Source organism: Rhamphochromis sp. 'chilingali' (assembly GCF_963969265.1).
Source record: "Rhamphochromis sp. 'chilingali' genome assembly, chromosome: 17".
Lineage (NCBI taxonomy): Eukaryota > Metazoa > Chordata > Actinopteri > Cichliformes > Cichlidae > Rhamphochromis > Rhamphochromis sp. 'chilingali'.
Window position 1 is genome coordinate 16,461,663 of NC_137944.1, and position 27,134 is coordinate 16,488,796.

The following is a 27,134-nucleotide window of genomic DNA, read 5'->3' on the forward strand; positions in this document are numbered from 1 at the left end:
TGCCCCGTTTCTGGACGTGGTCACGCCATTGGCTGGGAGGCGATGACGCCACATGCAGCGATAATCACGATTGGCTGACCTAAATAAATTATTAGTTCACAAATTTCTGACAGACTGTACCCAAACTGTAAGTCATTTTCAGCCAATGTTTTTTTTTTTTTTTATCTCTTGTTATCTCGCACCAGGCCTTATGAAATAGAGAAAATAATCATCAAGTTAACAACAGCATTAACAGTTTCCAGTAAATGCAATTACAGCAAGTCGTTGAAGCCTAAAGCATCAGCAGACCATCACACTACCAGCCCTATGATTGACTGTTGACTGTTTTATGTTCTTATTATGAAATGCGGTGTTAGTTTTACACCAAATGAAACCAAATCTAAACCTTCCAAAAAGTTCAGCTCTTTTTCTTGTAATGCCACAGAATATTTTCCCAAAAGTCATGAAGATGATTTTTTGCTAATGTGAGTCAAGCCTTTGACTTCTTTTTGGTCAGCAGTGGTTTTCTCTTTGGATCTCTCCCATGGTTGCCATTTTTTCCCACGCTCTTTCTTATTGTTGAATCATAAACTCTTTAGATGTTTTTCTGGGTTCTTTGTGATCTGGATGAGTCATCGATGCACTCTTGGGGTAATTTTGGTAGGTTGACCACTCCTGGGAAGGTTCACTACTGTTCCAAGTTTTTATCATTTTTAAATAATGGCTCTCGTCGTGGTTCACTGGAGTCTCAAAGCTTTAAAAACGGCTTTGTAAACCTTTCTAGACTGAGGGACGTCAATGAATTTGTTTCTCACCTGCTTCTTAAGATTGTGGCAGTAAGTGCTGTATTTCTAAATCTTTTAGCCTACTCCACTTTGACTTGCTCTATTTAAGTGATTTCTTGACCCAACAGGTCTGGCAGTAATCAAGCCTGGATGTGGCTACTTAAACTGAACTCAGCTTTCCAGAAAATCTAGTTTATCACAGTCAGTTCATGGCTTAGATAGCTTTTCCCTTAATAAATAGAATCTTGGTTGAAAAACTGCATTTTGTTTGGTTTACTAAGATTATTTTTTATCAGTATAAACATTTGTTTAATAACGTGAAAAATGTAAGTGTGAAAAATGTGCAAAAAACAGGAAAACATCAGGAAGCTGGCAAATACTGTTTCTTGGCACTGCATTAGTTCATTTACTGCAAAAGATTCTGTACAGAGGTCATAGCTTGCACCACCCAGTAAAACACAAAGCAGTTAACAATGGCTCCACCTACATAAACAGACCTCTTTCACTACATGAAAATGGTAGGTAAACAGAGGTGCCACTAATAATGTTAATTAAGGCTTTGCACCTGAAACAGCCAAACCTTCCTTAATGTTATTTGTAACAAGTTTTACATAATATTTCATGTCAAAATAGCTACAATTTTAAAGAAACGTCAATAATTAAATGCTAGCATGACTTTCTTTCACTCAGTGGTATTTAGTAGTTTTGATTTGATTCTCCAGTGCTCTAATAAATAGAAGAATTTTTTACTGCAGTATGTTAACCCTAATAAATGTATGGTTTAATAATATGCCTGGCAGTCAACCTCATCAAATACATGATAACAAAGAAAGATCAGTGTGCAGTTTGATCACGTGTTTGGCAGTGGCTACCTGCAAACATGGTACCAATGCATAATTCATTGCCCAACTGCGATCTTCATTAACCTGTGCTCTACCTTACATTGCCTGGCAAAGAGAGGACATTGGAGGAGGTTGTACAAAGGGGCAGAGACAAAGGATCTCAGAGTGAATAAAAAAGATGGATGCAACAGAGATCTATGTTTTGTTCTAGGTCACAGTACCTGTCTCCGAAGTGACAGCCACATCTGAGTCACACAGCAGGTAAGGGTGAAAGAAGACAAAACAGGTGCCTGCAGGTCCACGAGAGCAGAGAGCACACGTCGGACTATCCATTCTTTAATACACAGCAACACATAAGAGAGAGCTCCTTAAGCCTTTCATGTTTCTTATGTCTCTAAATCCCTTTACTGTTTCTTGTTTCTGTCAGCTGATTGCTTGCTCTCAGTCTCACACGGGCACAGTGAAAGTTAATAACAGTAGACTTTATACCCTTGGTTTATGAGTTACACCGCTGTTGTAATCAAAACAGGTAATGAACTAAATGGTGCCTTTGCAAGGTGTAGATACACCTAGGTTAATATTAGGCTATTTATCATATGCAGTAACAAAAATAACAATCACTTGTTGATCAACCTGTTTGGGAGGTATGCTCATGTTTGCATCATAGGGCTTGGCTTTTAAAAAAATAAAATAAAATAAGGCCAATACAAAAAGTAACTTTGTTTCATGATTTTGCATCAAACACATGAAATGCACTTGCTCAAAAAACATAAAAACCGAGGCATCTTCAGAAACTACAGCATGTGCAGCGTCTAATTGACGTTGTTGCATCTTTACCACTAGATGTCACCGTCAACCCAAGTTAAACTCCAATTGGGGAAACTCCAGTGTCAAATAAATCATCCTGTACACCAGGGGTGTGCCGTGACTTCTACACGAAGGCAAACCGTGAGGACCCCCACCTCCAATATAAACAAGCAGACAAGCAAACAAACTTTCCTTCAATCTTCCACTCTGGACCTCATTAAAACATACAATTCTGACAGCCTCTTGCTGCGCATTTTCAGGATGTCTACTCCTTTATGTACTTCTGAGGAAGAATTGCTTATGTACTTATGTGTTTATAATCTAAAAATCTACTATTAGTTGACAATGATGAGTGGTGAAATTTAAAAAACAAACAAGAACAAGAACAAGAACAACATTTACTTTAGCAAAAGTGTCAATAAAGCATAAAGAAAACACCTCACTATGCATAAATATGTATTATTGGCAAATTTTACATAAAGTATCAAAAGTAAAAGTATTTATTCTACAGAATCAGAACATCAGTGTTATATGGATAATTTCTATTACTGCTGTAGACACCTTTTATTCTGTTTATTCCACAGTAGTACATCACATGTTTGTAATGTAGCTGTCCCAAACCATGTAGCTGTAATGTGAGAGTCACATGTTTCTAAAAAACAAACAAACCCATAAACAAATACAGCTTTTAACTGGGTCAGAAACACAGAAATATCTTTGAGAAGTATATTAAAAATATTTAATATAGACTGTGTGATGTTGTTAACTGTTTATATCAACAGCAGGCTTCAAATATTTTTGGAAAATTAAGTTGGCGTATAACTAGCTGTATCAAAACAGCGTTGTACATTTGGGAAATTGAGTAATTTTTCTGGTAATTTGAAATTGTTTGTGGAGCCTGCATCTCTTTAACTTCTTGTTTTTTTTAAACTCGACATGTTAGGAGCTCATCTCTCTGTCATTAAAGGTTTCATTACTAACAGGCTAAACAAGCTTTTAAAAGTCACAAATGTTGGCCAAGGTGGTTATTAAGAGAATAGTTATCTGTTAAAATGATAAATGTGAGTGCTTATTTTCTTGCTAATGCTTCTTCTGTTTCCACACAAAGCAGATGGTAACTGATCTCAGAGACGTGGAAGCAGTCAACAGCACCTTGTCTAGCATGTTAATCTACCATCAGTTTCCCATCAAAGACCAGAGGTTTATTCACAATATGCATTTACAAAAAATAGAAGAAGCTGCTGCCTTTTAGCTTGACAAACACCAGCCGCTGTTAACTTTGAGACCACTTACCCACACTGATTTTAGTCACTCTATATGCAAGAGGAGTTAATCCTGCTTCCAGAGACAACAGCCAACTCCAGCCAAAAGATGGGAGTAATGTAAAGGATGCATGGGAACAGGCATGGCAGAAGACTGAGAGAAAAGGAGAGCAGTCACTTTACTTTGGTATCTTTAGTTGGCGTCTGTTTATAAGTGTCAGGCAAGCACTGCTTTCCTTGCTTGCCCCGATGGAACACCTCTGCCGTACACATGAGTTACCTACACAAATCATTTCATTCACATTGTAAAATTTGAACAACAAATGAAAACTGCAGGAAAAAAATCACCTGCTGATCGTTTGTAGAAAACAACATTGACGCATTTAATAAAATGGTAATCAATCCCATAAATAGATACCATGAAAAGGTAGTTATTGTCATTAACAGTCAACATACTTCTTCCTAGTTATTCTCTTTCCTTTTAAATCTCCTCTGCATTTGAACAAAAGCATTTGACTCACTGAATTCAGGCATATCATGGACTAGTGAGTTCTAGTATATGATTACACTGAATCACAGTGATCATCTTTTACTGTATATGTTCATGATCGCCCATTCAAGAGGTCTGGCTGAAACAACACTACAGCACACTAGCAGATGTGACGTTGCTTTTGGCATGTGGCACTGTTTGCAAGGGTAGCATCAGGTGTAATATACCTTAATATTTTCATTATGTCCTCCTCCCTCCAGTGGTTTTGTTCAATCTTTTCTAGACAGGCGAGAAACTGTGTTAGTTTGCAACAGAAATATTAGTCAGTCAAGGTATTATTCATAGTTTTTATTATTCAAATTAATCTTCTTTTCTAATTATTATTATTGCATTAATGATAATGCAGCATTTAGTGATTCAAAGATGTTCTAACACCACCCCACTACCCGGGGCTGTTGCCCTGACAGATGGCTGTGCCACTGCTCTATCTGTAAATGGAAGCTGTAAACCAGCAAGGGGGAAAGCAAACAGATGACAGCTATCCTCACCAGCACTGTTCTGAGGTACTTTGATGTAGAAAAAAGAATTGGCTGTAGGTCAGATTTGTCTGAATAAGCTAGAATATAAGCAAGCAACTGCCACCTGCAAGCATGTTTCTGTAACAGGATGTGGACACAAACATGGAAGAAATCAAAGCTGGTGCTGCTAGCTGTGCTGAGGTTATCCCAAATCTGTAACACTAATCTAAACCTTTTTATGTTTACATCTTTAAACATGATACACAGTGTCACTAATAGAGACGCACAAATCCACCAGTCAGGCATTCTTACATATGTTAGATTATGAATTGGTACTTTACATACACATGCACAGTGGTGCAGATAAACAGCGCCTCACACACTTACGTTTGGCTGTGGGTATCAGTCAGTTTTTCACTGTGAGTGAGGAAGATACAAAGTTCACTAAACTAAAGTGTAGAAGAACCACACTAAAAATGTTCATAACTAAAAAGCTAATGAGACAGCTGAATCACCAACACCCAAATGAGCTAAAGCTAAAGCTAAAGCTTGCTATAGCTCAGATACTTTTGACTCTGAGAGACTAGATTTTCCAGGTTGAGGGAAAAAATTGCACTAAAGCTACAAAAGAGCAGAAAGGACCAAGGACCATTTATCAGTTAACCTTATTGTGTAGTCACATACAACTTGACAATTATTACTTAAAAAAAAAAGATTTGCTAACTTCTTAATAAGTATAGTACACTCCTGCTCTTTTTTGTAAGCCATCAAGTGACCCGAGCCATGGCACTCATGATGGTTTGGCCTAGAGGAAGTCATAGTTCAAAGGTTAGGAGGTGGAATGTGACAGCCAATGGTAATGTAATGACTAAAAAAAATAATCTGATATAGATATGTGATATATGTCTTTGTTGCTGAATAAAAACATTACTGTTAATTACTGTTTCTGTCAAAAATGACACTATAAAATGTCCATAGACACCCTTGTATGGAGGGTCACAAGTGCCAAAATGAACGAACTAAATATATCATTAACTATTTAAATAAATATGTAATTAATTAATTAAATCTATAAATAATGAATTGAAGCTCAAAGAGTTGCATTTAAAACATTTTATAAATAATTGATTTCCAGTTTTAATTAATCAAGGCCACATTTAACCATTTAGTAATGTATTTAATTGAATTAATTTGGCAGTCCTGGCCCTCCATATGTTTGATATTAACTTTGTCTCTCCAAATACATTTTACATATATTGTTCTTAAATGTTTTGCACTTGTCTATAGTGATGGGGGAAGATGAACTTTGCGGCACAATGCTGATCTTTGGTTGCATGTTTTGGTTGGTTTGGTAGTGTGTTGCTATCTCCTGTAGGTTATAGTGGCAGGGTGACATGAGGAAGATTAGGGGTGACACTGGCTAAATGTTTGCAGATGAGGGCTCCCAATATTTAATCACCATGGTAACAAGGGTCACCAGGATGGGCCAATGGGCCAACTAGCCCAGGGGTATTATGGGGCAAGATGTTTATTTCAGAATCAGATTGTGGGTATGAATGTGTGCATGAGGAAGCTGTTTGTGTGTGCGCGCACACTTGCGTACGTGTGTATGCCCTCAATTGTCCCTTGACCACATGCCTGAGGGAAAAGTGTGCTTGGTCAGTGCTCTTCTAAACTTCACTTAACACGACCTCCTCCCCCCTAACCTCAGCATAATAATCCACACTGTCATAGTCTTGGCAGGATGAGGTGAGTGGAGACTTCCTAATGGCCAACAACGCATTCATTTTAATGCTGTGTGCACATTCCCGTGGTCCAGTAGTAGCCATGGCAGGCATACACAACATAAGCTGGCTAGTTCACTGTCCTCGTGGGAAATATACTTCTCACTGAATAACATTTGGTTTGATATTGCACAAAGACAGAATAACAAGCCACATGCCACCTCAGCGCAGAGAGCAGGCTCCAAAATTACATCACAGAGCTGCACAGAGGTCTTGAGAATGCCACATACTCACCAAAAGGCATTACAGGTTGGGAGGAGGTCACATTTAAAAATTACTCTTGCTAACATGTATTGAGCATTTTTTTAAAGATGTCTAGTAACAGGCACTTTGCAGATATGTTAAAACGCAATTACCCATATAGCAAGCAGGTATAGCCCCGATCTGGTATCAAGCTGGCACTGTTGGCTGACTTCTGGCATGATAAGATGTGTGTCATCCAGATATGGGCCAGGCCTGGCATAGACAGCACTGTCTATGTAATGGTATGCCACATCTGGCTCAATTGTGGTTTGGTTTATGTGGCCCAGGCTAATAGAAAACAGGTCTGGCCCAGATCTGGCATCAAGCTGGCACTTCTGACTGACTGGTGTCATGGCAGAGTGTATGTCAACCAGATGTGGGCCAGGTCTGGATGGCACTATTTATGTTCCTATTTTCCTATTTTAGTTAGAAGATCCAAATGTCATATTGCAATACTATACTGCTATGGTAGCCAATGTTTCAAAAGCAGGTTTGTGAGTGTACACTTTATCCAAACCTAGTGAGGGTTTACTCATGTTTACCGCTGGGTGGCTGTAGCTCAGGCAGTAGCGCAGGTCCCCTATTAATCGGAAGGTTAGTGGTTCAATCCCTGGTTCCTCCTGTCTGCATGTCAAGAGTATGAATGTAGTTAGGAAGCACTCAGTTTAGAGAGATTGGGTGAATATGGCATATTGTATAGAGCACTTTAAATAATCCAGGAGGGTAGAAAAATGCTATAAAAGAATCAGTCCCATTCACTGTCTGAACAGAGTTTCATGATGTTATTGCTATTATGTTCCAGCACATGTTTTTATTACATGACTTGATTAAAGTACACATCAGACTGACATCTGGCCCAGCACAGGGCCAGCAGTGTGTCTGCAACTGGCCCGTGGCTGCACACAACTTACGCATGGCCCACATACTGCAAACGATGATAGCCCTTTGGTGGCCCAGATTTGCCAGATGTAATCCACACATGGGCCAGCACAGGACCACCAGTGTGTCTGCAACTGACCTTGTGATGGCCCATGTGTGGGCCACCTCTGGCAAACCAGATCTGGGCCACCAAAGGGCCGTCATTCTTTGTGGTATGTGGGCCATGTGTAAGCACATTGTGTGGGCCAAATCGGGGCCATACCGATTTTGCTATGTGGGTACAAGTCCCACTCACCTGCTATTCAAACCTCCTGTTTGCAAAAAGGCAGCATATCACATGAAAGTTACCTTTTTTTCAAACAGTGAGTAGTGGCTCCGAGGGACAGATAAATAAGGTTTAACGTAAAGAGTGAATCAGACTGCAGCAGAGTCCAAGGATTATATGCATCTGAAAATAAGAATAAAAGGTCCCTTTTTTTTTACCACAAAAATGTAGTTAGCACCTTTTAATAACAGGAGAGTTTAAACCAGCATTTAAACCACCAAGCATTTTTGCTAGTTTCAGTTTTACCATTTTCATCCCACATCAGTTTATAGTCAAAATCAGGCTTGTGTAAAAACTCTCTGTATCTAATTTTAATAATATTTTTTTTAAAAGGAAGAAAGAAAAAAAGGTATTTTTCATCCTGTTTTGACTGGACGTGCTAAGAAAAGCGGTGAGGTCACTAAAAGGAGCTTATTTTTTACAATGTCATTCGCCCACACTTTGTGTTCAGCCGGGTGGTTTTATTGTCTTTTCAACTCTATTTTCATCCTACCAGTACAAAAAAGTTCTTTTTAGTCTCCCCCTCACCCTTTTTGCAGTTTGGTTTATACAGTAAAATAATACGTCTGTGGCGATAAGGTAGATCTGTGAATGTTTCACTGTTCAGAAGAGTTCAAATAAACCTCCTTTATATCCATTTAGGAAATTCCACAAAAGCGTTGTGGGCAGGAATACCACAAGTCTTCAGGGAACACCAGAGCAGAATATTTCCCGGAATTTTGGGGGCCTGTACACCCACAGCAACAGCAGCAACGGCGGTTCGTTTTGAGTCAGAGCACAGCTCATTTTGAGATATCACAGGTAGCAAAGCTTGTTTGTCTCCCTGACTGTGACTCTCTAGAGGACCAGAAATTAAATCCAGTAAACGGAGAGAAGGAGACAAGGCAGGAGTATTGGGTGCAGGGTAGGGAAAATACAGGAGATGAGAAAAAGTGCATTTTTTAAATGGTGAATAATTTGTACGCCCTGACATGATGCTGTGCAGGACCACTTCCTGTGGCTCAGGTTTCAGTGTGTAAATGTGCTATGGGGGGAGGGTCTGCTTCCTGAGCTTTTTGCAGGGGTTATGGAAACAGTTGGGAACAATATGCAGCAAGTTGAGGATTTTCTTAAAGATCAAAAAAAACTTTATTGTAGATTTATAATGGAGTGCAATGGGGATAAACTGAGAAGTTACACCCCCTTTCCAAAAACGCTTTGGAGAGACAGCATTTATTTATTTATTTTTAAAAAGAGGTTATAAAGTGCAAATGGAAACATTTACATTTCATATACCAAATATAGACCATATGAAAAATTAAAAAGTTTTAACAGTGTGGATCTATATTATATCAGTATTTAAGCTTCTTTACCTGCAATTTTATTAAGTATGGGATAAAAATGAGGATGTATACCTTAGTCCATGCAGGTGCTGATTACATGTGTGTGGCCTTGGGAAGTGTTAGCCACTTCTAAGCTAAACAACCTTGTTCAGACATGATGTTTTTCCTCCCTCTGTACATTCACACCAGCCCACCTTTTAATAGGAGAGTTGATATCCCAGCGGTGCCTTTCCTAATAACCCGTGTTTACCTTAAAGCTACAGAGCCGAGATTTAACAACAGTCACGGTCTGTTATTGCGTAAGACTCTCCCTCTCAGATGTCCCACCTTTTTATTTTGATCAGTTCTTTGCTTTATCCCTTTAATTTTGTTAAATTAATTTGCCTCTCTTCATTAATTTCCTTCTTTTTCTCTCTTCTTCTCTTTATGCTTTGCTGTGTGCACGTGTGTGTCCAGCTTAGGGCTTGGCAGCGTCTCCTCTGAGGTTTCTGTGGCTGCAGGTAGCGGACCTGTTCACTTAAACACTGTACCTCTAATGTACTCCAGATGATCCAACTATTTATAACTCACACACACACACACACACACACACACACACACACACACACACACACACACACACACACACACACACACACACACACACACACACACACACACACACACACAAAACTTTACTACTCTCGCCTGTTGTAATCCCACTGCCTGGATTTTTACTATGCCATCATTTCTTGAGATGAGTTTGTTCGAAACACACGCACATACAAACACACACACACGGTTTCTCTAATATGTCTGTCTTCGCATTTTACTCTACTTTTAGTCTCAGGACCTTTTGCCACCCCTTTTTAAGAGGCGGTGTTACTTTACACTTTTCCTGTTGGTATGCCATGTCTAGAGTTTACCCATGTGTGTCTAAGCGTGTGTGTGTGTGTGTGGAGAAAGAGTGTGGGTGGGTGGGGAGGGTTTGAAAGTTGGCACTTACCTTTACCAGGCAGCCGGGGGAACAGAATTATGGGGCATTCAGGCCAGTTTTACTGGACTTGAAAAAACATGCAAATAGGTCATATGACACCAACCTCCAGGCTTATAAAATCACAGAAGGGGGGGGGGGGGGGGAGAAGAGGCAGAGACAGAAAAACAACAGTCAGAAGAGCAAAATTACAATACTAAACTAATACTGAACAGAGTAAAGCACACACACACAGATTCAGAGCACAATTGGCTAAAAAATGCTGGCCCACAATAATCATTGCATCAGCAAGACTTTGTTTTCATGCAGTCCCTGAATCGTTCTCTTTATCTCGCTGTGGTTTTATTCCTTTCACCTACATTCTCCAGCTTTGTGCGCACACACTCACACACACGCAAATTTTTAGCCAGCAAATATAGAGGCCTGATGGATGTTTTTGTCTTTGTGCATGCCAGTAAACAAAATCAGGAGAAAAGGAAGGAGTTTGAGAAAGACGAGGAAATGAGAGCACAGAGAGAGAGAGAGAGAGAGAGAGAGAGAGAGATGATTTGATGATAAAAGGAGTAAGCAAAGGAGCAAATATGACCAAGAGGAGGGAGGAGTGGGGTGGGTGGAGGGGATTTGGGCTAGGAAAGAGGGAACTGGAGAGAGCTGGAAAGACAGAAACAGACCACCTCAAAGTAATGAGAGAGGGACCGAGGAGATAGAAATATTGAAAAGTGGGGAAAGAAACCAAGAGAGACCACCCCACAGTGAACACCAGTGGGAACGCCGTGCAGATTTTAAAATCTTATTTCTCTCCCAGCACAGCTCTCCTTAAACCAACACCCGAAGCAGGAGTCGATCTTACTGCCAAGCCATCCCTCACTCTGCCCTTCTGCATGTGTGCACGCACATACTGACTCATGACAGGGCCCCCAGAACGCTAGTAAACCACGGCTGCGCTCTGCTTATTGCCTGCAACGAGGAAAAGCTCGAAAACTTTATATAAGACGGGATGATGCAACACTCTGTTGCGCATCAGAAAAGCCTTGGTTACTGTGAACAGAGTTGAAACTATCATCTCTGCTATTAACGCAGCCAGGAAACATGCATTTCCCCTGCAGAAAGCCACAATCCCATCTGTGTGAATGGCCCTATGTGGTGTCAGACAATTCCCTCTCTCTGTGGAAATAACACACAACGTGTTGTGCTTGAACTGGGCCTTTTCAGTACTGATAGTCCACAGATCTGTGCATGATAAGAAACCACTGTGGTTTTCTAACGTAAACATATGAAGCCCCTTTAACCTTCATCAACAGACACCCCCCGCCACCACCACCAAAGTTCCCCATTAAACATTTGGAAAGCTTAAATCCAATAAAGGATCTTTGTATAGGGTGCAGTAAATTAAGTTAGGACAAAGAGCCTATATGTTTGAATGAGTCGTGCTGCCCTTTGATAAAGAGCCTATGTTTATACTGGTATGTGGAGAGTTATAAGAGGCTTATGTTTAACTCAGTCTGAAAGATAAACAGCCTTAGGCAAGAGAGCTGAGAGGATGCGTATACTTTTTTTTCCCTCTTGAGTTTTCTTCTTCTTTTGCTTTTTCTCACTGCTTTATCAGCGTGTTCATTTTTCACCTCCCACTGTAATCCAGACTCCATCTTTCTTGCTGTTCTCATACTCTGTGCTGCATTTGACAAGTATTAGAGAACTGAGTGGGGCATTTTGTGGAGGTGAATTGGTGGCCCGTGGTCCAGCTTGGGGGTCACAGCATTCTGGGGACAGGGTCAGTTTGAGAGGTCACAGGTCAGCACTGATGGGTGCAGTTGGCACCGACCTCAGGGAACGTGTGCAAATTAGAGCTCATTCTATTAACGGTTTCTACCCGGACTTCCTGCCACTCTCTGTTCCTGTACCATTAAAACAACAAACCATTTTATTATATACCTCAACATCATCTCGTCCTCCTGCCAGATAGGATTTGGTTATTTTTCTCTTTTCTGACTTCAGAGACATTGTCACGTCATGACAAGGAAACTTAAATTCTTTTGCAAAATAAATAAATAAACAGAAGAAAACTGAGTACCATTTTTGACTTAATGCATTCTTATTTGACTTAGATGAATACATTGTTTTAATAACAAACACATGGGAAGTTTAAAATATTAAGAAGGTTTTATTATTCTTTGGTAAATTTCAGACTGCGCTCCTCGACAAGATGCACAGTATTGTGCAAAACTCTTGATCCACCCTTTATTTCTTTATATTTTACCATGAAAATGGAAAATAGACGCAACAGTTTATTAAAATATGTGAAAACATGAATAGAAGCTACACAGTTTATAAGGCAAAAACAGTTTGAAAGGCAATAATCGGTATGACCACCTTTATTTTTCAACACAGTCTGACTTCTCTTAGGAAGCCTTTCTTGTCGTTTCTTGTCATAGTCTTCAGGAATACTTCTCTAGGCTCTCTCTTTTGATGTTTCTGCCTTTAGTTCTGTTCTTTGTCAAGATGATCTCACACTGCTCTAAAAATGTAGAGGTCCAGGATCTGGGAATACCAATACATCTATACGCTTTATATGCTTTTATTGCATTAGCATCTGTGTTTGGGATCATTCACAAACAGAAAAATTTCCAGCCAATCAAACACTTTCCAAATGATTTTGCATGGTGGAAATCTGTCAATACTTTTCTGTGATCATAATTCTATCAGTTTGGCAAAATCTCCAAAACCACTAGCTGAATTGCAGCCACAAACCATGCCACAGCCTCCGCCATTTTTTGCAGATGACTGACACTCACTGTCGTTCCTCTGTGCGGACGTCCTCCATTTCTGATGAGGCTTCTTTGCTAAGCTGTGTGTTGTGTGAAGACAAAACGCTGGCTCATCCCTTGAGTTAGGTGCTTTTTTCATGTCTGAATGATTCATCAGTCAGTGTTAAGTGGCTTAACAAACAAATAAACATTACTCTGAAAATGGTAAGATGCAGGAACTGGACTAAAAATGAGTGAAAAAGCAGCCAATGTCCACAGACAAACTTTGAAAGACCTTCAGAAAGCCTGAAGACCTACTGCTCAAGACCACTTTAAAGATTACAACAAAGTCTGGCACAGAGGAGGAGGGCAACTCTAAAGCAATAATAAATCTAAAAATGCTCATTACTACTCTTATATAGCAAAAACCAAAGAAGTGTATGGACTCTATTTTTGTCCAGTTTACTGATATATTACATCACTGACCAGCAGACATGGAGGGTTGGAGTGATACGCAGAGCACCATTTGTTTAATTTCACTTCAGAGAGTCAGAGAATGCTATGCAGATCTTAATTTGAGATATATGACGAAAACGCAACAGAGCACAAGTAAAAAAGAAACTCCAGCATACACACAAATACATATATACACCTACACACACACACACACACACACACATGCTAACTGCCTCAGGTTGCGATGAAACACAGATAATTAGCTCTAATGGAAACCAGACTTAGAAATTGAGTCGCCCCCCCTCCGTCTGTCTCACCCAACTTCCTCCCCCTCCACCTTGTCTTTTTGTGGTGTTGAGGGTTAATGTAAACCAGGGCTTGTTACCCCATAATGGGGAACTTCACAGAGAGATGGGAAGTGAAGGAGACACAACACTAAAAGAAGTAAAGGAGACAAGTAAACCACTGTTAAACTACCTGGTCTTGCTTTCCATGTATAGCAGTGAGAAATCCATGTTTGGAAAGATTTACAGCTCCTGGCGTTACTAAAATACACACAGGCCTGCACCTTTGGCTTTTAGATCAGTTTAAGGACTGCAAGCTCAAAGCGAGGAGATATAAACGGTGATTAATGAGAGAGAGAGAGAGCGAGTGCGTGTGTGTGTCAGTATTCAAAGAGCCTATAAATCATAGCACACTTAAAACTAGAGAGCCAGATGCCTTCACACTGATAACAAGCGGTCATCCCATTACTTTCAAACATCAAAGTCGAGCAGGAGCTGAGGTTCAGGAGCCCCCCCCCCCCTCCCGATTAGTTTCTCCCTCTCTCTCCTTCTCTGTGTGAAATGTATTTCCCTGTTTGGTAGGCGTGAGAAATCTCCCTGTGTGTGTGTATTAACCTATATGTGTTTGTGTGCACGTGTGTGTTTTGAAGCCTCAGAGGTGACATTCCTCTGTGTCAGAGCAACAGCCTCAAGTTTAAGATAACACGTCCACGGTGATCTAAGGGTGGGAATCGATTCCCCCCGGTGGCTGGCGAGGGCTTTGGGTCAGCGCAGATGGCTTTACCTTCCGCACGCAACCCGTGATACAAAAACACAGCGATGCTCCCATCATCATCTCTTAACAACCCTACAGAGAGATAGAGAACTCCCTTAAGTGAGTCATGAATGACATCGGTGTGTTTCATCTCAAAGTGATATTCCTGTTGCACTCATAAAATAGCCTAATCCTACTTTATTTTATGGGAAATTGTAGCCTTGAAGCATTCAGTCAGGACTTATATTTGGTAGATATAGCATCAGCCAATGAGATACTTCCCATGTAGTCTTCTTGTCTTAATATAATCTAGTCCTTCCCTTCTTGACTTTAATGGTGTGTAACAGCCCAGATGCTGATTTGGTATTTGGACATATCACATTCAGCATTTAGGTGGAAAGATTATTTCTGTCCAAACTTGTGGTAAACCATCCAAAAAATATAATAAAAATAATTTAAAAAACCCACGATTATTCCTTTTCACATAATTTGCAATTTGTTTGTTTGTTTTTTGGCTTTTGTTATTTAACAGCTACATGGAGTTTTATTAATTAATCCCGTTTACAGTTTGGGCCAATTTTATCAGCTGTTTTGTTGTTAAGAAGAAATACTCTGATAATCCAATGTGTTTTATGTGGACTATAACTTGTTGGTATTTGTAAATTCCATCCAGCCTATTCTGTTTGCATTTTCACTTCTCTCCACCCCATCAATCTGTCAAGCCTCTCTGGGTATAACTGCTGCAGCACCTGCAGGAGACTCCCATGCTGACCTGCAGCTCAGTGGACATCTGGGAATATCATGCATGCCCCCCACAGCTCCAGATTCACCTTGTTCAAACAGACCATTGGCTAATTATGGCTTTCCCAGATCCCCAAGCTCAAGAAATCACTACGAAATAAGCCACTGGAATGAGATGTTTTCTTTTGCCCCGCTCCACTGTAGTTTGGTTACATGGGGATTCAACATCAAGCAAGAAAATAAGCTCTCTACAAAGACTCAAAGTACAAAGACCATGAAAATTGAATATGTTTCCCCTAACAAAAAAATAAATAAATAAAAAACATTTCTTTAAAAAAGTGACATTTATTCTTCTGTGTAAAAACAGAGGCTTCTAAATTCAGCTGATGGGCATGAAATTTATTTGACGCAGCCTCTAGTTAGACCTTCAAGGAATATCCAGACCAGAAGAATGTACAATACTTTCATAATTTTATTTAAGATATTACCAAATATTTACAACACTCAAAATGCAAAGACTCTAGGTCCATTTGGAATTCTGTGATACTGCAAAAATAAATAACCGTTATTTGAAATAGGGGGAGGAAGAAGTTTCCGACCTGTGTAGAAAAATAAATACAAAATACTTCATTTTCTGTGATGCGGTGTCACAGGGAATGTGGAATGGTCTGTCATCTTTCTCTCGTGTTTCAAAACGGAGCCGTTTGTCAGTTTTTTTTCTTTACAACATTCATAGTCGCAGTGGTCTTTCTTTCTTCATATCCGTCCTGTCTGTCCTAAGTGCTCCCTTGCAAACATTTCAGTCCGTGCAAAGGGAAATATGAAAAAAGCTGCTTTCCTCTGAGGCCTGAAGCACAGCAGCCGAGACTGGGGCCCAGGTGTGTTTGGCCTATTTTAGTCTGTCTGATCCACTGGTTCCTCAGTCTGAGTAATCTGTGAAAGAAATACTCTGGTTAAAACAAGTGAAAACAAGATGTTGGTGCGTGTTGGCCATGTATGTAAATGACAAAACCTGGTTGTGGGCTTAGGTGAAGAAAATAAACATGAAGCTTGGATTTCGTGGAAGAAATGCTATGTCTATTTCTTTGTAGCTATAATATGATATGAGAATGCCATGTTTACAGCGATAACTCTGGTCTGTTGGCGCATAAAGTTGTAGTTGACATCTCTTTCATAATGAAATTAATCAAGCCTAATTAATATTAGAGGAAGTTTAAAAGAGTGAGACAGAAAAACTACAGCGACCTACTGGAGGATTATACATTAGTTTGTTTATCTTGGGCCTGTGCGTAAAATGCGCATAACCGGAACATTTTGGCACGGCTCGAGTTCCTGCTGGATGAAAAGTGAAAGGAGCTCAACCTACCGTACTGTGCCACCAAGAGCAGCCCTTCTAGTGGGACGTAGTCGACAAGGACCACGCGCCCCCCATCCTCCAGACTGAGAACGCATAGCTCAGGCGCTCGTGCGCCACGTAGTTGCAGCTGGTCCCTCGCGCGTCCAGCTCGTCGCTTTGTAGAACTTGGCAAAGGAAGTCGATGTACCGCGCTGCCAGCTTCAGGGTCTGGATCTTGCTGAGTTTGTCCGACGGCAGGGTGGGAATGATCGTACGTAACGACGTGAATGCCTCGTTGAGGGACTGCGTCCTTTGGCGCTCGCGGATGTTGGCCATCACGCGCTGCGTCTGCAGGTCGTCAAATGAGCGCGCTGGGCTACTGCTGGCCTCGCTGCCGCCGCTCCCGGTGCTGCCTCCTCCTCCGTCTCCGCTCTTCCTGCATTTCTTTTTCACCGGACCGGGGCTCTCCACGTCCGCTTCCTCCTCTTCGTCCGTGCTCCTCCGCGCCGTCCGCCTCTTCCTCGCGCCTCTCCGCGGCAGCTGTCGGTCGGTCTCCTCCTCACTGTTACCAGCGCTATCCATTGGGGAGGAGTCGTCTTCCCGCATTGTCTTTTCAGAAAGGTTTTCTGTGTCCTGTCAGAGAGTCACGAATCCCTGACTCAAATCCACTGAAGCGGTCACAACATCAACAAACACGAGAGGTAACAGGAGCGTGTGTGAGCTGGTATTACGGTAAATCTCGTGCGCCACAGAATGGGAGAGGTGTCTGCCAGACTGGGACGACCCGAGTTCTTATAACGGGGAGCAGGCAGGAGGATTTTGGGGCTTGCTGTGATTGGGTGGGGAGGGCTGTAACATAATACCGCAGAAAAAGAGAGTTCTTGCTATAATATTAGGAATTAAGAGATGGAGTGTTTTTTATTCGAGACTGGAAGGATGTAGTGGGGGCAGTGTTTGCTATTGGATCATTGTGCAAGCACTGTAAGACCTGTCATAGAGATAAATTATTTGTCTCTGCTCCACCCCAAATTATTTCTTCCCCAAAAGCACAATGCCACCCCCCACCCCCCCCACACACACACACCGCATTTATTACAGATGCGGAGTTATAAGAATAATAATAATTATTATTTTTTTTTTTTTAATTTACTTTTTATTTTTTATTTTTTACATTGAATTAGAGCAGACCTCATTAAATGTCCAGGCTCTTTTTTTTTGCTCAGTGTTAAATAAAGACCTGTTGTTGTTGTTTTCTTGTGTTATTTATTATTTAGTTTCAGGCTCGATTTTTTAAAGTGTGAATAGCAGGTTTTGTTGTTTTTCCAAATTTGCTGCACAGACTATCCACTGTTTGCGTCACTGACAATAAAACTTACAAATGGAAATCGCCCAGCAGTTTTACCGCTGTGTCATCGTGTGTGGAAATTTCATGCTTTCCCCCTCTTGCTGAAAACAATTCAAAGCCAATGACACAGAACAGAACTCTTCCTCTAGTTTTAAACATTAAAGTGTTTCTGTGCAGGCGTTTGACAAGGGAGCAGCGATCAGGCCCACTGAAAAACACATGAGGCTGTCACAGCAGGAGGTCGCTGCTCTAGTAGACCTGTGTGTTTATTTTGCCGTCAACGGCCTCGCGGTTGAGGTATGCACTTAAAGGGTTTGACTCCCGCAGGGATCTCGGCACCGCGGCTCAGGTTTAAAAGACGGCCCGTCACAGGGAGCTCTCAGGGCGGATCCGTGCTCACAGCAGGGACGCTGAAAGGCGGTGTTCGGCTGGAGCACAACGCAAATACCGGACGTGATAAAGATGGACCGAGGAGAGAGGAAAAAAGCACTTCACTGGCTCACACAGAGTCGAAACACCTACACATGACCACCCAGCTCCGTGGCCTGCTCTGCTGTGATCTAATATCCTAGTCCAAAAACTAAAAATACGTCTTCATGTGGTTGAAACTAGACCTGGAAACTTCTTGGAGGTAGTCTGTGGTGTGAATGGCCCACCGAGAAGCCTCACTTCTGATGAGGAAAGATGACACAAGAGGACCACAGAGGGCCCAGCCCCGCTCTCTTGTGGAGACACGGTCCCCCAGCGCTAAACAGCTTTGCCTCTACCATCAATCCAGGACTGAAAGAGGGCATCTGGTGTGGGTGGTGTTTTTGTCACTCAGTTTACCGTCATCTCACCTCCGTGAATAACTCAATTTACACCTTAGTGACAAAGATAATCTGCAGCTTCATGCCGTGAGCCCTTGATTTGTGATTTAGATCCACTTTTAAACTCTTTTGAGGATATTTGGCCATCAAGGAGAAAACAATCATGATTCATGTGCTCTCGCTTTCTGAGTGAGGAAAACCTCGAGTTGCTTTTTTTTTTTTTGCCACACCCTTCAAGTGGCCAGGTGAGGCGCGTGCCTCTGTAGCTCTCCACGGTGCTGAAAACCACACCACTTCAGAGCTGTATAACAACAACCATAAGATGCTGACATTCATGTGTATCTCCTCTTAACGGATTTATTAAATGCGACAGTGTAAATATGTTTTGATCCAACACTGGCTGTAAACTGTCCATTTAAGCAGACATTATGGTCTTATTAATTTTAGTAAGGTTAGTCAAAATTAAATTTCACTTTGCTTTCTTTGTCGTGGCAGTCCAGGCAAAGAACACAAACATGACCATAGCGGTACTTTTATTTTCAAGCAACATCGATTCACATGCAACTAATGAAATCTCGGTTCTCACTGACCTAGTGAGCTTTCTCCAACGATGTATGTGTTTTTACAGCCACAAAAAATCTGACATTTCTTAATAGAATCCCTCTTGTTGGTCCATACACGGAAAGTCAGCTGCTCATTTATGTCCGTGTCATTGGTGGGTTGAGTGGCGCCTTCAGTCTAGTTCAGTCTGCCATAGATAAAGCTGAGCTGTTGTGTCTCAGGTGTTCTCCAGCAGGTCCATCATGAAGGAGATGTAGACGATGGCCAGACGCAGCGTCTCGATACGGGACAGCCTCTTCTCGTATGCGAATGTAGGAACTTTTCTCCTTAGTTCGTCAAACGCCTCATTCAGACTGAACATTCGCTTTCTCTCCCGCACATTGGCCGCCTGCCGCTGGACCACCGTGATGATCCTCCTCCGCTTGGCCTTCGTGTTCCCCCGGGCCCCGCGGCTGTAGTATCTCGGCGAGCACATCGCCACCTGAGCAGTGCGCACACCGTCCTCCGCTTCCCGGCTCCAGGAAGGTTCGTTTAACTGCCTTTGGCTGATTGGACAGGATGGAGCAGCATCCACCTGCTGCTTTGGTGCTAAAGCATATTTGTGGGGATACTCCATAACATTAATGTTCATCACCGTGGAGTCAATAAATCGGCCCTGCATTTCCATCTTCAATGCGCTGCAGTTTGAGAGAAAGTCTCTCTTTTGTTTTTCTGTTAAGAAACTGACTCCAATCAGAGCGCTCAGACGGACTAAAGTCGTTCACCAGACACAGAATCCAAAGCGCCCAATCAGATAAATCCAACTTTCTCCAAATCCGGTCAGTGCGCTACGGGGTTAGATCCTATTGGGCCCAAGTCCAAGAGCTTCTTCCTGCTGTTTTAATAAGTCGCCTATACCACCTCACAGCGCGACATCTTTCATGTCCCTCTTGCTCTTAATTGAGCCCATTTTTGCCGTCAGTCGACCGGTGACTGGGATGAGAAAGACTTTTATTTTTTAAAAAAAAGGCAAGCTCGACGGCCCTGCCAGTTGATGCACTGTCCTCCTGGAGGCCTTTAATGAGCATCTGAAGAACGAGGGCTCTTAACAGAGGGTCATGCAGTCTTGTTTGCACTCTCTCCTCTGCCTCAGAGGCTAAATAATGACACTTTTATCACTTAAACCAGCCAGGAGAAGGCCAAACAGAACATTCTCTAACAGTCACTACACACCACAAGCTTTTCTGTTGCAAATTAAAGCAAATAACTGTCCGTTCCCATGGCAGGACAGTGTCCACACTGCAGGGACCAACAAGAGAGCCACTGCTCAGCCTAAAACACTGCACTCTCAGAAAATAATGCACTTTAAGGCAAGGTAATTCCAATAAACTCATCAGGTTACTGCACACTTGTGGTTTGTAACTTATACAGACACCTTTTATGCCTGTATTGATAACATTATGACTTTGATTTAATCACAGCATTTTTGGCATTTTAAAAGTTGCAGATCAGTTTTATACTTACTCATTCACGTTACCTTAGCATATCTTGAATATCTCAGGGTTATAGGAGAAACCCTGGAGATATGGAGGTATAAGGGTGGACAAAAGGATGGAGGCTTTAAAGCCAGAGGCTCCTTGCTGTGTTTATGATCTAAAAATAATGATTTTTGTCAGACTGTATTCAGCTAACCTAAATAAATTCACAGCAATAACCCAAATTCCAAGAGTAAAATCATTATTTTACTCTACTCCTACTTCTGTGAGTTTAGAGTGTTTTTCACTGACATTATCTGAGCGTTCACTTGAACGGCGCATCAATCCCTTATTTTATTTTTCTTGATCATTTAAAATTTTCCAGCTTAATGTGATATTACCTTAACCAGCCACAAAGACCAAGAGCATAAATTCAGATCCAGCTGAGTAGAAAAGTGCTATATAAGTACAGTCCATTTGCTGTTTTACCTTTTACCTCATAAATGAATTGCCAGCAGAAAGGGTCACCTGCATGTGCATATTTAGCAACAGGAATTATTGTGGTGTCGGGAAGTGAATGCGCTGGTCTGAAAGTTGCTGAATTCAGCTTTGCCGGTGTTTTTGCAGCACACTCATATGCTGACAAGCATATGAGTGTGCCTAACATTCATAAGATGTTTTATGAATCATCTGAAAATGAGCTAATCTTTAATTAGTTTTCTTTTCTTTTTCCATCTTGGAAAGTTTGGTTTTATTCTGGATCCCAGAATTGCATCTCAGGAGTATCGCTGAGCACTGATTATGTCTGAAAGACCTCAAGCTGCCCCTCTTTTTTTTATATTTTTCTTCCAAGAAGCCAGACTTTCTTCTGATTTCTTAAAGTGGACTTTCAAAGTTTTTCTTTGGACATTCACTATTTTATTCCCACTAATTTTCTCTTCTGTCCACTTTTTCTGATGAATGTTTGTTTGCGTGTTTTATTGTTTTAACTATTTAACACTGATTTAAGAGTCACTGAAGCATAAAAGGCATCTAACTCAAGGAAGAATCCGTGTTGTGTCTGTACATAACAGACAACATAGCAGAGAGCCAATTTTAAATTGTATCCTTTGTCACTAGCAGTCTCTTGCAAAAACACATACTTTGTTCCAATTTCGTTAGTTGAATCTACATAGAAATGCCAAAGATAACACAATTTGTATTTTTTGAGCAACAAGTTGATTCCCAAAGAGCAAAAGAAGAACACAAGAAGATGTGGCAGGCTTAAAACTTCTTCAGCAGCAGATGAACAGTTTCTGAAATTCATACAGTTAAGAAAGTATTGTTTGCTGAAGCCTCATTAGACACGTTATCAATCAGTGACAACAGGTCTCATGGAGTGATGATTACAAACTTGAAATTATTTATACAAATCCTTGTCAGTAAGTCAGGAGGAGGTCGTGAGAGAGGTACAAACGGGAGTGTCTACAGCCATCTGTAAACCACAGTGGAGGCTCTGTCATGGTTTGGGGTTGCACTTAGAGATCAGGTTTGATCCACCATGCAATACCATATCAAAAGCATCTGACTAGCTATAGTTTCATTTTTCATCATGACAATGATCCTAAACACACTGACACACTGACAGTAAAAGCATACCTGGAAATAAAAACACCCACTGGAACACTATTAGTCATGGATTAGGCTCCCCACAGCTCAGACCTCAACATTACTGATGGTGTGCGATCATCTTGACAGAGAACATAAAAAAAGGCATCAAACATCCAAAGAAGAGCTTTGAAGGTCCTTCAAGGAGCCTGGAAAACTATTCCTGAAGACTACTTAAAGGGACGCTTTCCTAAGAGAGTTCAGACTGTGTTGAAGAATAAAGGTGTTCGTATCAAATATGGACTTCTAAGCTTGTTAGAATTGTAGCAACTCCAATTTTGTTTATAAAATTTATAAAATGTTTATAAAAAAATTGCTACACATATTTCCCATCTTACTAGCAGAATATAAAAAATAAATATTTGTCATAGATTTTAAGTTCACTTTAACCTTACCCACCTTGAATCCATAGTGGGCATTTAGACTTTTCTCATGAAAGTAGAACACCAAGAGTGTGATTAACACAGCTAATCCTCCAGTAGGATGTTGAATGTCCTCCTGGTTGAGTTAACACTGACATCAAGAGCATGCTCACAAGTTTTTTTTTATTTAAAGTTTTTTATGCATTCTTGTGTGATTATTCCATACCCAAGAGTGTGAATGTACAAGTGTCTGTCATGTATACACACTCCAACCTAAGCATACTTCTCCATCTCCCTCTGCTGCCTCTTCTTCCTCTCTTTCTGTGTTTTCCTGGCACGCAGATAAACATGATGGGACATTCCTCTGGTTGTGGTGGAAACGCTGAGAAAGCACAGCTGGGCGGGAGAATATGAGGTAATCTCACCCTGGGGCTACTTTGTAAATATTGGTCTTAAATAAGGAGTAAAACCCCAAAAGAGGCACACACACACACACACACACACACACACACACACACACACACACACACACACACACACACACACACACACACACACACACACACACACACACACACACACACACACCTACAAGGGTTTATCCCAACTTTGTGTGAGACAGGACAGACCTTCACACAGACACTCATAATGGTTCATTTCCTGCTCTGCTCTGTTATTACTGGTTACACAGGGTGAAATTAATGATAGTTTGTGGTGTGACTAAATGTTTATGGAAGTAAATAGTCGGCGTTTTAGTAGATACAAACTGAGTGTTAAACCAAATCCTTTCCACAAAGTCTGGATGCTCAGTCGAAGAAGGTGGTTTTTCAGCGATTGTATAACTGTGCCGTGAATTTCATTAACGCATTTTGAAGTATTTGTGAAATCAATGCGGAGTTTGTGCTGAGTAAATGAACAGTCGCTCGGCCCCCACAGAAAGAGCATCTCGACACTTAATCCTAACGGATTAGGGGTCCGCAAATCAACATAATACTGCAGTAAATGTAAGAGGGAACCCTGAAAGGAACATACTTTGTTTCATGTCAGTTAAGAAATCACACATTTCATCAAGTCACACTTCTGAGGGTGACATTTCTTGGTTGTATTTTTACACGGTGATGGCTTCCATATATTAGTTTTTAAGCTGCTCTGGAGCTGCTCTGGAGCTATGGCCGCTCCAGAGCAGCCATAGCTGTCCTCACCATGTAAATCTGTCCTCCTCCTCCTCTGGCTGTGTCCTCTGTGTGCTGTAAGAGCATGGCCAAATCTCGCCCACCACCACCACTGTAAATCTGAAACTAGACACCTCTCTCTCTCTCGCTCTGTTTCTTTCTGTCTCTCTCCGTGTCTCTTTCTCAGGTTTTTTTGTGCTGAACTGTTTCATTGCTTGTTTTCACAACGGTGATTTAATACACATCCATGCTGAGACACTCACCGTTTCTTACTTACAGAGGCACAAAGTTGTTATTCAGTTTGTGTGCGGATTACACTCATGTGTGTGAAAGAATAATTTCACCCACCCTGCAAATCGTGTTTCTGCCAAACATTTCATAACATACTAATAAAGCAAATTTTCAAATTTGAAAATCTGAGAGGGAGGAGAGTCAAAGTGAAAGGGAGGGAGTGAGGAAGATGAGTTTAACTCCTGACCTGTGTGCCTAGTCTTCATTGTGTCACTCTGGCTCTCTGCACATCCTGAAGCTGACTCAACTGTTCACTCGCTCCACCTTCTGCTACATCTCCCCCCTCCCATTGGCCGGACCCTTTAGCCAGCAACCAGTCACGGGCTGTTTAGACAGCTGGGTGGCCATGTGAAAGATAGGGCTCATGCCGTGGACAAACCCTGATACCACATAATATATCTTCTTAACCCCACCCTCCCATACCTCCCCCTCCTCCTCCAGATCTACACCTTCCATTCGCCAAACCGCTGCATGCCTTCAGTTACTCTGTTCTGAAAAACCCTCCTTCTTTTAATCCAAGCTCACTCACCACGTGACTCCTCTATCCACCCTCACCCATGTCAGCACCTTTCCCCTCCCCCCCTCGCCCTCCCCAGCCCTCCCCACACCCGTTCTGTCTGAGTAATGTCTGTGTTTACTCTCACCCACTCTTTACTGTGTATTTTTAGGGTGCCGTGTTTCATTTGTTTTAAGAGTCATATTCTCAACCTTCAGCCCGTGTGCTCAGATGTCTGAGTTTCCTAGGCAACAGATGTTATTCTTTGATGATGATGATGATGATGACAACGTAGATAGTAGCAGAACGAGTATGTGCTTCGGCACTCTGGGTTTGCCCTTGTCTGGGTTTGTTTGTATGTAGCTCGAGACATTGTTTTCTCCTCTTTTATTTATGTGGAACAGGAACAGGTTAGTAGAAAAACTTCTGAGTGTTTCACAGATTAGGATTTTTTTTGTAGGACGAACAAGCTTGAAAATATGCACAGCACCAAAGAGAAATGCCAGTAACTCTCACACAAATAAATAACATTTTTAATCTCCCAGGGGAACTATTGATAATAGGCAGACCTGCATGAGCTACACCTCTGTTAGCACTTCTGGGCTTCCAGCCAGTTTCATCAGATACAATCATGCAGAAAAAATGTCAAGCAATAACTTGAAGTAATCATTTTTTGTAGGACTATCAGTCTCTCACATTGTTGTAAAGGAATTGTTGCCCACTCTTTTTTACAACATTACTTCACACCATTGAGGTTTGCAGACCAGTCCTGTGATTTCTTTTTCCACAGGACTCTACCTTAACATTTAGCAAGGAACACAGCATCAGTCTTTTCAGTGTTTTTATGCAGTGTCAGATAGCTCTTCTCTGATACTGCTCTACTTTTCCTGTGTTGTTGATGCATTACATAACTTTCACACAGAGATGTATCCAATTTGGGGTTCGGTCTTCCAGCACGTGGACTGGAGGAGCAGGGGTTCAGGCCACCTTTTGCTTATCTCTAAGTGCACTTTTGCTCAACACAAAAATATCTGCAGATTTGTTTTTCTTTGTTTTCCATTCAAAAATATTATATTCACTAAACTGTTTTTTACTCCATATTTGTTTTCCTGGTCATCTGCATCCTATCTGAAGTGTTTCTATTAGTGATTAGATGAGACGTTTGAGAAGCACAGCTTCACGTGGATTTGCTGCTCCTAGCAAACAGAAGGTTTGAACAGTGAGTTGGTGGGACTGCTGTTCTCACAGGCAAAGCTGTGTGTCTGAAATGACCATATTAAGGATATCCCCTCTCTAAGCCATCACGTGGGTACAAAAATAACAAAAACTGTCTGAAACTTAGCCGGAGCTTTTGACTCGCGGGGATTATTTGCACATGCACTGACCTCATTAGTGGAAATGTTGTCTGTGTTTCAAAGGAACATCTGCTACAAGAGTATATGTATGCATATAAAAGAAAGCATGGAAAGTTTTCAGTGTCACTAGTCTATCACAAATGATGACAGTTCACTAAAAGATGTGTTTGTGCAAGTATATATCATCCATCCATCCATCCGTCCGTCCGTCCATCCATCCATCCATCCATCCATCCATCCATCCATCCATCCATCCGTCCGTCCATCCGTCCATCCGTCCACCCGTCCGTCCGTCCGTCCGTCCCGCCATCCATCCGGCCATCCGTCCGTCCGTCCGTCTGTCCGTCCTTCCATCCATCCATCAATCCATCCATCCATCCATCCATCCATCCATCCATCCGTCCGTCCGTCCATCCATCCATCCATCCATCCATCCATCCATCCATCCATCCATCCATCCATCCGTCCGTCCATCCGTCCACCCGTCCGTCCGTCCGTCCGTCCGTCCGTCCGTCCCGCCATCCATCCGGCCATCCGTCCGTCCGTCCGTCTGTCCGTCCTTCCATCCATCCATCAATCCATCCATCAATCCATCCATCCATCCATCCGTCCGTCCGTCCGTCCGTCCGTCCGTCAGTCCATTCATCCATCCATCCATCCATTCATCCTTCCGTCCGTCCATCCGTCCGTCCGTCCGTCCGTCCGTCCATCCATCCATCCATCCATTCATCCATCCATTCATCCATCCATCCATCCATCCGTCCGTCCGTCCGTCCGTCCGTCCATCCATTCATCCATCCATCCATCCATCCATCCGTCCGTCCGTCCGTCCGTCCGTCCGTCCGTCCGTCCGTCCGTCCGTCCGTCCATCCGTCCATCCATCCGTCTATCCATCCATCCATCTGTCCATCCATCCATCATCCATCTGTCCGTCTGTCCATCCATCCATCCGTCCATCCATTCATCCATCCATCCATCCGTCTATCCGTCCGTCCGTCCGTCCGTCCATCCATCCATCATCCATCCCTCCATCTGTCCATCCATCCATCCATCCATCCATCCATCCATCCATCCATCCATCCATCTGGGTGGCAGGGATTGGAGCCTCTTCCAGGATA

General features: G+C 41.9%; 2 protein-coding genes across 2 annotated transcripts; both read right to left on the reverse strand.

Annotated features, from left to right (window-relative positions):
* Nucleotides 1-15,553: 15,553 nt before the first annotated feature.
* Nucleotides 15,554-17,366, reverse strand: twist1a (twist family bHLH transcription factor 1a). The gene is made up of 2 exons (XM_080862878.1): nucleotides 16,555-17,366; nucleotides 15,554-16,121 (listed from the first exon to the last, which is right to left on the reverse strand). The coding sequence occupies exon 1, from the start codon at nucleotides 17,128-17,130 to the stop codon at nucleotides 16,582-16,584; it is 549 nt and encodes a 182-aa protein (XP_080719004.1). The 5' UTR covers nucleotides 17,131-17,366; the 3' UTR covers nucleotides 15,554-16,121; nucleotides 16,555-16,581.
* Nucleotides 17,367-17,603: 237 nt separating this feature from the next.
* On the reverse strand, nucleotides 17,604-20,363 carry LOC308384861 (protein Fer3-like). Its single transcript, XM_080863492.1, has one exon. It carries the CDS (start codon nucleotides 19,904-19,906, stop codon nucleotides 19,457-19,459), a length of 450 nt encoding a protein of 149 aa, XP_080719618.1. The 5' UTR covers nucleotides 19,907-20,363; the 3' UTR covers nucleotides 17,604-19,456.
* Nucleotides 20,364-27,134: the final 6,771 nt, after the last annotated feature.

Coding starts and splice junctions, on each gene's coding strand:
- twist1a (XM_080862878.1), bottom strand. CDS start 17,130: ATGCGGGAAGACGACTCCTCCCCAATGGATAGCGCTGGTAACAGTGAG.
- LOC308384861 (XM_080863492.1), bottom strand. CDS start 19,906: ATGGAAATGCAGGGCCGATTTATTGACTCCACGGTGATGAACATTAAT.